This window comes from Hirundo rustica, chromosome 5, assembly GCF_015227805.2.
Source record: "Hirundo rustica isolate bHirRus1 chromosome 5, bHirRus1.pri.v3, whole genome shotgun sequence".
NCBI classification, from domain to species: Eukaryota; Metazoa; Chordata; class Aves; order Passeriformes; family Hirundinidae; genus Hirundo; species Hirundo rustica.
This window is the reverse complement of record NC_053454.1, coordinates 20,080,770-20,090,696: the sequence shown is the minus strand read 5'-3', so window position 1 is coordinate 20,090,696 and position 9,927 is coordinate 20,080,770. Positions and strand designations below refer to the sequence as shown.

General features: G+C 35.0%; 1 protein-coding gene across 1 annotated transcript in view; it reads right to left on the bottom strand.

Annotated features, from left to right (window-relative positions):
* Positions 1-5,302: 5,302 nt before the first annotated feature.
* PCDH7 (protocadherin 7) overlaps positions 5,303-9,927 on the bottom strand; it is a 271,439-nt gene continuing 266,814 nt past the window's right edge. The window contains 1 exon segment of the mRNA XM_058420630.1: positions 5,303-9,856. Coding sequence (XP_058276613.1) covers positions 9,477-9,856 — 380 coding nt within the window. The 3' untranslated portion in view covers positions 5,303-9,476.

Here is a 9,927-nt window from a genome sequence, read left to right as displayed (position 1 = left end):
AAGAAGACACAGTTGCCTTGTCTAATTAAATGTGAAGGTGAAGAAACACTTTTTTAATGTCTTTGGGGGGAAAAACATGTTGTGTCTTGTCATTAATATCAGAAGATACAGGAGAAGTTCTTATATGACAGATGCAAAATATTTTAGGTGTCATATTTGATAAAGCAGACATATCCATAAACTCCAAACATCACAAACATTATCTGGTGAGACCACACATATTACTGTATACTTCAACTACTATCTTCTGTTTGTACTGGTATTCACAAGTATAAAGTTTGAAATAACCGATACCCTCAGAATATTGTTTGCAAATTCTTTTGGTGTGCTTTGCCATCCATTTTTTGTCTATATGACTCTCCAAAATAAGGAGTGCACAAGGTAAACACCTGTCACTGAGTTAAATAAATTACTCCCTCTAAAACCTGTGTCTGTTCACATGTCCAAATAAGTCCCATAACAGTCTGTTCTAGTGCTTGTAACCTGCATAATTCTACAAGTTCATTTGTTTCCTGAGACACAGAGTTTTGGAGTTTAATTGGTAAATTTACTGCAATCTGGATTTTAAAAATCTAACTTTTTCTCCCCCATTTGCTATTTTTTTCCCCATTGAAAATTTTCTCAGTAGAATACTTGCAGTAGATTTCCAAGGAGTAATTGCAGTTATGCATAAATTATTTTTCACCACTCTCTTGGAGAAACAGCATCAAAAGCATTGACAAGCAGAAAACATTTCCTGAAGGAAAGATTTTTACTTTCTTAGCTAACAGACCAATGGTGTTGAGGGCTGAGGTTTTTGTTATTTTTATTTTGGTGTGTGTTTGGTTGAGAGTTTTTAGAGAGAGAAGGGGACTTTCAACACAATATTCTGTTTTCAGTAATGGTTAGTGTATTTGTTTTGGTATATAGAGTGGGAGCAATGGAGATATGTTATTATTATGTTATTCTTACTTACACCCTTCGCAAAAAGAATGAAACTAGAAATACTGTTGGTTTTATTTTATTATTTATGTGAGCCAAATTCATAGGTGCATCCCAGAATTTGATCTCTGACAAAAAATTATGTTTGATTCAGTGTGAGGAAACACATTTCCATATATCTTGAATGCAGTGCATCATAATTTCTTATGATGGCTCATAGCTGATTTATTAAGCAAAACTAATCGTTTCATCACTTCATATATATCACTGTCAAACCTCTCAGTTCTCTTCTCCAGGCTGAAGAATACTACCCTATTTATTTGATCAACCTAATCAGTATATCTTTTAGTATTTATATTCTTACCTATTTAGAGGGGAAAAGTCAGAACTTTGAAAAATCTTAATGATGGCCCTGCATCTTTATTTAAGCGGAATAATTTATTCTGTTTGACAATCCTTCCTTAATTCTAAGCCTTCATTCCATTTTGTTTTGTTGCTTTCCTTTTTGAGTGAAAACTCAACAGAAAACTTCTGGAATCCCATCATTGTGTAAGGAAAGCCAAGATGTATTTTTTTCTAAGTGTTGCTAAATTAATTTTATCTGCATTCACTCAGTACAGAAAACAATATTCTGCAACTTTCAGATGTGACCCCAGTCCATGACAAGTGAAATTCTCACTCTTAATTATTTCTGAATGCTCATTTTGATTAGCTGAATTTTCTCTGGAATGGAAAAGTAATGTTTAACTTTTTGTAGCCAATACAATATAGCATCTTATAGAAGTTCTAGTACAAAAACTTTGTTCTACATCCAGCACTTTTGCATTATATCCCCTCTATTAATTCAACACCCTCCTAAATGAGCATGTCACACTAGATGTGTCATTAATTATCCATCAACATTTCAGTGATGACGCATAAACATAATCAGAATATTCCTCAGGGGATCCAAACTGATTGGAAACAAGGTTGGACAATAGATGATTTCTTCTTTGTTGCATATACAAAGCACTGTGCTTCAGAGGGACCTGGAGAATTTGTGCATTTTCCTTGAAAGGCACAAATTAGACTAAGTAGAAATGTACAGTTTGTTATTGTAAGGTTGTACCTACCTTGTGGTTGTCTCTTTATCACACAGAGCAGCTTTTCAATCCTCCCTGGAATTCAGGATAATTTTTTTATCAGCATAGCGCCAGAATATTCTGAATTCAAGGCAAACTTCTTGCTCTACCACCTTTTAATATTCAAACATGAAGTTATGTGTGAGTAAGTCTACCATAATTTTATGCTTCTAAAGATAAGGGTTGCAACATGATGCCTGCCAGATGCTCAGAGGTCAGACCAAAAAAGAATATGAAATCACCTGTTGTTCCAGGGCTCTCTTCTAGTTCAGTGCAAGATGGAGAAAAGCCAAGTAGATGCCAAGCTGATTCCTGGTACTGTCAGCAAGAGGAGATGAAGATTAAAAATAATGCTCTGACTTTTGTTCTAGCAGCTTATGTGAGATAGAAACCAGAGCGAAGCTGAAGAAGGTTCAATAATTATCCACTTGTGGTCACCATATGCTGCCACACTAAGTGGTAGATGCAAATTTAGGTATTTTGTTCTGTCTTACTAAATGACAAAAAATTTTCTGTAATCTTAAAATCGATTTCAAAAGCAAGAGGATGTACGTACATATACATACAAACACACACTTATCCAAGTTGTACATCCATAAATTTTTAAATCTGTCTTTCACTTTTGCTTGTGAATTTTTCTGCCTCTTCTCTTTTGATCAGATTTAAATAATGGACCATTATAGCATGTGCAGCAGTTTATAAATATTTTCAGACTAATATCTTATTCTAATTTCTTCACTTCTACTTGTCTTATGAAATATATATTCAATTAACTTTGAAAAAACTACTAACAGCATAACCTTGCCATGGTTAGAATAAACTTCATTTTCTGGAATGATTTCATGGAATCATGTAACACAGTTACCATGTAAGAAGAAAAAGGGTCAGGAAGATGATTTTCCCCAGCTAGACTTAACCAGAAGTTATAAAACCTGCAAGTACCACGGAAGAAGTAAAAGTGTACACTTTTGTGGGGAAATGGTAGAATCCAGTATTGCTATTTGGGGAATTCTGTATATGCTAGAAATCCTTGAGAGGTAGGTAGTAAAAAGACACAGCATTTTTTTGTTCTTTTGTTCTAGTCTTTCGTTCCTTCTCTGATTGCTGACAGGATTGAGAAAAACTTAAGTCGTTCATTGTTATTTGAGTAGCTCTCTTCAGGACACTACAGTTTGCTCAGTGTGAATTTACCAAAGGAGTAGTAAACATGGTATAAAGCTGCTTTTATACTACTTTGGCGTCTATGTTTTCTTAGTATTATGCTTGAAAGCACAGCTGAAAAGTGTTGGGATTTTTTTCATTTCTTATTAAACCATGAACATGAAAAAGTTGGTTATTTTCCTGAAAATAGTACAGAAATATGAAAACTATATCTTGCCTATTTGGGTGTTCCAAAACTTTCTTCTCCTACAGTGAATGCTGTAGAAGCCTGCTGAAATTTGCTTTAGTAAGCTTACAAAAGAAAAATACTCAGATATAAACATTTTTTAACCATTACCTAAATCTTTAGAAACATAATCTTAGATAGAATCATGTACCTTATAGTTAGAAAGAATCCTTTTTTATAAATTACAGTACCATACCGTACCTAGCTACAAATTATACATTATCTCCCTATTTTAGAAGATTCTAGATTTACATGATTTTGAAAGTCCTAAAGGGATATGTTTCTCTCAATTCTGTAGCAATTACATTATACCTATTTGCCTTGCCATTCTTTGTTCCCCTTTTTTTCCCAGAGGTTATTCCACACAGGTACAGAACAGGTATTTTGCATTTCCTGTCCCACCCCAGTTTCTTGATAAGTGTATCTCAGTCTTTAAACCAGACATATGTGCTTTAGAAGAAAGATCTGTATGAACTGCCTGACTAGAATCCTATAATTTTACTCAGAAATATACTCATCTAATGCTAGCGCTGCTTTCTTTTTTAGCAAAGGCTAGATGATTTGCATATTTATGAACTATTAAGCATCTTCTATACACTCCCCTCAGGAGGCTCAATAAAGACATGAAATTATTTCTGCCTAGGTCACATTTATTAATTTCAGTCTCTGCATAAGATTTACAATTTACTGCAATGCAGGAGGGAAAAATGAAGTTAGGGTTAAAGGGGAGCATAAATTGTTCGCTTCTGCTAGTTTATAGCATCCTCTCTTACCACTCTTAGTGGTTCAGGAAATTTATCTTATCTTCCTATAATCATTTTCCTGGATGCAGTGGGTAAACAAGAAAATGCAGATAAAAGACAATATAAACAAACATAAGGTCATGCTTTGCATACTACAACTAGTATAAAATAAACTTGAAAGCTTGATTGAAGTTTCTCATTAAAATACTGCTACTGCTGAATGAGGTGGAGGGGTAGCTCATTCTAGTGCAGCGTGAGAAATCCACTGCACTGGTGGTGCAGTGGCAAATTAAACTTTCTTCATAGGCTTGCAGATTCAGACCTCTGCTTGTGGAAGGAAATGTTAACTTAAAGGACATTCAGAGAAAGAAATTTGCAATATAAAGTTTATTTTAAAAAATGCTCCGGCCAGCTTCTATCAACAAAAACCAAAGCCTACTCTGTAGCTACAGTAAAAGGATATAAACAGAACTTTCTATGATGTTTATTGGGAAGTTGTATTCAATGGTTTGCAAGATTTCTGTAGTAATTCTGTATTTTGCATAACACAGAGTTAGAGGGTGAGAAGAGTTTTAACTTTCGATCCCTCTCCCCACAAACACATTTCTTGCATATTATAACTGATGCAAACCTCAATTTAATGACTGTTTTAGAACATGCTCTTTTAAAACAAACAAGCAAACAAACAAAGACAAAAAAAGGTATGTGTGATCCAGATAGCTAAGAAATAAACTCTTTCTTCCTAGATGTTCCTTCTTGAGGAGGATTTGTTCTTGATCTGCAGTTATGCTGAGATGGGTAATTTGATTCACAGCCAGAAAGAACAGGAAGCTTTTATTTCTCTTTTTTATCCCCTGAAATTCTGTGTTAATTGTGTTGTTTTTCCCAGTATAGACTCTCCACTGACATTTTAGGATTTGTTAATAATTCTAAACTTCTTGGAAAAAAGAGCAACCTTGTGGATAATAAGAAAATTGTCATTCCATAATGGAAATACATGGACTTTTAATAAAGACTTGTTAATCCACTTAATAGGAAAGTTTAGAACACACCTTAAAAATAAGGCCTTTTGAGCAGTAATCAGAAACAGCTGTTCAGGTTACAAGTATTCTATTTCTACTATGAAAACAGCTGCATGCTGTCCTGGGGGGCAATAGCCTCACCGCTGTCGAATTTCTCTCGAAGACAGGTAAAACCTCAGCTACCTCAGCGGCTGAATCTGTGTCCAGTTACTAAGGCAGTGTCATCTTTGCCATTCAAAATACCATTTAATATTGAAACTAGCGCGTTATTTATTCTAGTAAAATTGGAATAGACTGTCCAAGAAAGTAAACTGGCAAATGGGCAACCAGTTGAACATGTTATATTTTAATTTGCAGAGACAAAAATGACAAGCAATTTATTTACATAAAACTGTACAAAAGCAAATTAAATTATGTAAATATTTCATAAATAGAGGTGGACTAGCGTTTAATACATTTTGCCATGTTTAGCATAGTTGCGTGCATAGTGACTCATAATAAACAATGATAAATTGTTCTCTGCTTCACTATCAACATCCAAGTTGCAGAACAATAGTCAATGATTATTATTACAAACAGATCGTACCACATTGAATGCAAGTGCTTTAAAATTTAGGAAAAGTTGTCTGAAAGGATACCCCAGGTAGCTGGTGAATGTTGCCTTCTTCCATGTGCTTATGCTCTTTCAGTCAGTAATTCAACTTAACTGATGGGCTTTAATTTCTATTGCTTTTTCATCTGCTTCTTTCCTTAAGAAAACTCTGTATATTTATCACCAATGAAACAGAAGGAAAACTATTTCATTGTTCAACTTCCCTACAAGTGTTTGGCAATGACTGGATTTATAGCAAGATCTTTATCCATATTCATGTTTCTTCTGCTTGACAACTTCTAGGGTAGCCTTTCAGCCAATCATTTCAATCCCATTTAAGTTCTTCCCCCACATAAAAATAATGTTTAACTTTTTTTTTTTTTTTTCCTGAAACTCAGGCAGCAGGCCAGTCAGAAATGATATTCAATAAACATAGTGGGTCTGAGATCTGGAATAAGCCTTAGATTTTAGACTAAAGCTATTGAACTTTCTAATACGTATAAAGTTATATATTAACACATCAATCTATAAAGGTGCCCTAATGTAAAATACATGCAAAGCTCATTTGAGTTCCCGTGGAAGGAAAGAAAAAGATGATTTCTATACTGTACAACTAAAATGTGATGAAGGCTAAAAGCAATTTAAAAAATTGTCTATTCTCCTGGCAACGTGAACTGGTGACACCTTGCTAAATAACTGTCATTATAGACTGATCATACTTTCCAGGCAGCAGAATTAAAAACAAATTAAAAGAACCCCAAACCCCACACAAATAGTAATTAAAAAAAAAAATCAAGACCTACTTAAACCACAGCCTTGTGTTAATAATGCTTAAGACTGGTCCATTAACTGAGTTTGGCAAAAGGCTTGTTTTAAATATATTATTTATAATTTCTCAGAAAATAAACACAGGTAAATATACAGGTTCAAAAAAGTTGGGAATAGCCCCTTACCCCTCAGTGTCCAAACCCAACTACCACTTTACCATAATAATAGGTATAAAAGGCACAGTTGCATATTTTGCATTCACCCTAATTATTTTTTATAGCTTTATTTGTTTATTTTTATACAAAAGCACTCTATTTATGGAGTGGCACCAGAATTCACCTATTTCAAATAAAGAGGAAAAATACAAACACAAAATATATTTGTATGTCATGCCAGGTCAGAAGAGTAATCAGCATATTAATAGTGGCTAGTTCCACAAGAATTGCTGTGAATACTTACAGTAGGTAGAATTTTTTAAAAATTCTTTCACACGCATTTGAGATCTAAGGAGATGCACATAAGAAAATTATTTCATGACTGTCTTATGTGGTGAAAAAATTGGTGAGTGACTGCTGATCCATTTAATCTGAAGGTCTACTATGACCTGTATTATTAGCCTTGTAGAAAAAGTGTCTAAGAGTATACAGAACCCAGCTACCTAATTTATTTTCTTGTCTGTAATATTAAATAAAATCTTTATTAAAGGAAGTTCTGTTGAACATTTGTGTTATGCAATTGTGTATTCTGTTGAAACGTGCAAGAAAAATGTGTTTACATTACATAAGCATTTTTAGAAGCATTTTTAAACAGGTACTTACAGATTATACAAAGTAGTAACTGCTATATGCAGTCTTATAACAAAGTACTAGCTTGCATCTCTCCGTATTACTTAAATAATTAAACAGAAAAATGTTCAATCATTAATAATCTTTGATTTTAATATTTTCTTTCTAAAATGTGCCCATTCATCATAGCTGCTGTACACAAACTAATGTTACTTGAAGAAAGCAAACTTTAGAGGTGAATGAAAAGGCCAGTAATGGCACAACCCACTATACGGAGAAGTGAATTCAAAAGATAAATGTGATGAGATGTTTTGATTTACCAACCTCTACCTTAGGCTGTTTAAGGTTATTTCTATGCAATTCTTCAAAGCAAGAAACTACCCAAAGCTACATTATGACTCTAGTTACTAGAGTGTCATCTAGCCATGCCTTCACGCCAGGTTCAACAGCCAGGGGTCTGAATGCCTTCCCCATCCTTGAGCTGTCCTTGCTGTGTTGTTTGATTGTCACTTTTGTCTGAATGTCTGAGCTTGGTCTGTGATTATTACAACATCAACTACAAAGCAATTGGTTGATGTTCTGCATGTTTTGTTGCTTTTATTGCACAAAACCCTGTTTCATTTTCTCTTCCTTTCAAAAAGTATTCACCATAATTGTTACAGCTTTTGCATATCACAGTAGCTTGGACTCTTTTTAAGTAATTTTGACCTCCTGGGTATCATACCACTGTTTATCAGACCATTTGTTACTAATGCTAAAGGTTCTGAGTCTTGATATCATTTAGTATTGCACTTGGTTTTAATGCACTTGGTTTCAAGAAAGCTTTCATTATCCTCATCTTTGACATAATTGAAGCAGTTGATAAGCTGCAACGTTGATGACCAGACTTACCGACCATGCTTTGCAATCTGAAAAGAAGATTTTGTATCCAAGTTGTAATGTTCTCTTGTTACTGCATTATCCCACTCTCCACCCTTTCCCTCCCATCAAGCATTCCACTAACACAGCCTTCTCTTCTACTATTAGTTTTTAATTTTGATCTTTAAAATTCCCTGGAACTACCATATGCAGCATATCATATGCAGCATGTGCTGCAATATATCATGTCTTTACAAAAAACCAGATCAGTTCCTTTGGGCATTCAACTGAACCACACCAGAAAAAAAAATTGTCATCTGGGCTTGTGAACTGTGCTTCTGCGTAGAGTGTAGCTGAAGCTGTATTATGAGTACATGTGGTTTTTTGTGAATACATTTATTTTCGAAGTCAAGCCCCAATACTTAGCAGTTCCCCTGATCCATTGTGTGATCTTTGGCCTTTTTGTTATTACAATCTTCCCAGCTAAATGTTAGTCTTGCCCCAAATAATGATTTCAATTGTTTAGCATTGCTATCCTATGGTAAAAGTGATAGTAATTGTGTTTACATTGAAATAATCATTACAGAGAACAAGAGAGAAGGAGACACAGAGACACAGCAAGACACATTTGTTCAATGGATAAAACAGAACCAAAGTTCATGAATCACAGGAAAATATGCCATGTATTTGACTGCAGTCTCAGGCTGAATGTATTTCTGTTGCTTCCTGCCTCAGATGAGAGGTGAAAATATTAAAGCTGTGGTCTTCACAAAGTGCCTATTAATGATTATTCCTTTATATTTATCCTATATCTTTATGGTTTCTGAAGGATTGTCCCTGATGGGGATCAGCAATATTCAGATGGTATGTTTTGAATACGTTTTCCCTGACCTGTTATCCTCAACAAGCCAGATGACAAACAAACAAAATGAGTGGCTTAATTCATGCTTCTGCAGAGGGGAAACAACAGTGTGTTGTGTTCTTTTTAATCAAGCTTGCTACTATGGGAGTAATTTGCAACCAGAGATCTAGGAAAATAAAAATCAGGGAGGAGGAATTAGACATGCAAGTAACAACATTTTCTACATTGTACAGTAAAGTCAGGCAGACAGTATAATTACATGCCTGCTATGGAGGCAGAAGTGGCAGGCAGATCTTTTGTCTCTTTGGTGGCCCCCTCTTTTTTGTTTCACTTTTTTTCTTAAAATTGTTGTGATTTTAAGACTTTTGCCCCATTTCTTTCTTATATTATGAAAGAACTTTGTTGCTGCTTGTTAGCCTACAGGTAAACTTCTCTTCTAGTTAGAGTATTGACAGGAGATGGCTTGTATTCCCCTGTCTGTGTAAGGGGGATATCCTCTGGATTGCCTTCTTCATTTTTGCTGAAGCTAGCTGCGCTGAAGGTCTCATAGGATGAGGTCAACTTTTTGTTAAGGAGGTTCCTGTTGCGGTCACCCATGAGGGAGGCTTCTCCATTGGCCAGCTTTTCCTGACTGCCCCGTTCATCAACAGGCATGAAAGTGGAGAGTTTTGGCTGGCTCTTCTGCTTTCTCTCCGGAGAGGTACGGACTGGCATCCAGCAGGAGTCTGAGTGGCCATATTCATCACATTCTCGGGTGCACTTCCCTGTTAGGGCTACATCTGGTAGAGGCCGTGAATCTGAAAATAAAAGAGAATTGTCTTTATAAATTAATATTACAGTGACTTCCACTGAAACAGAATCTTTAAAC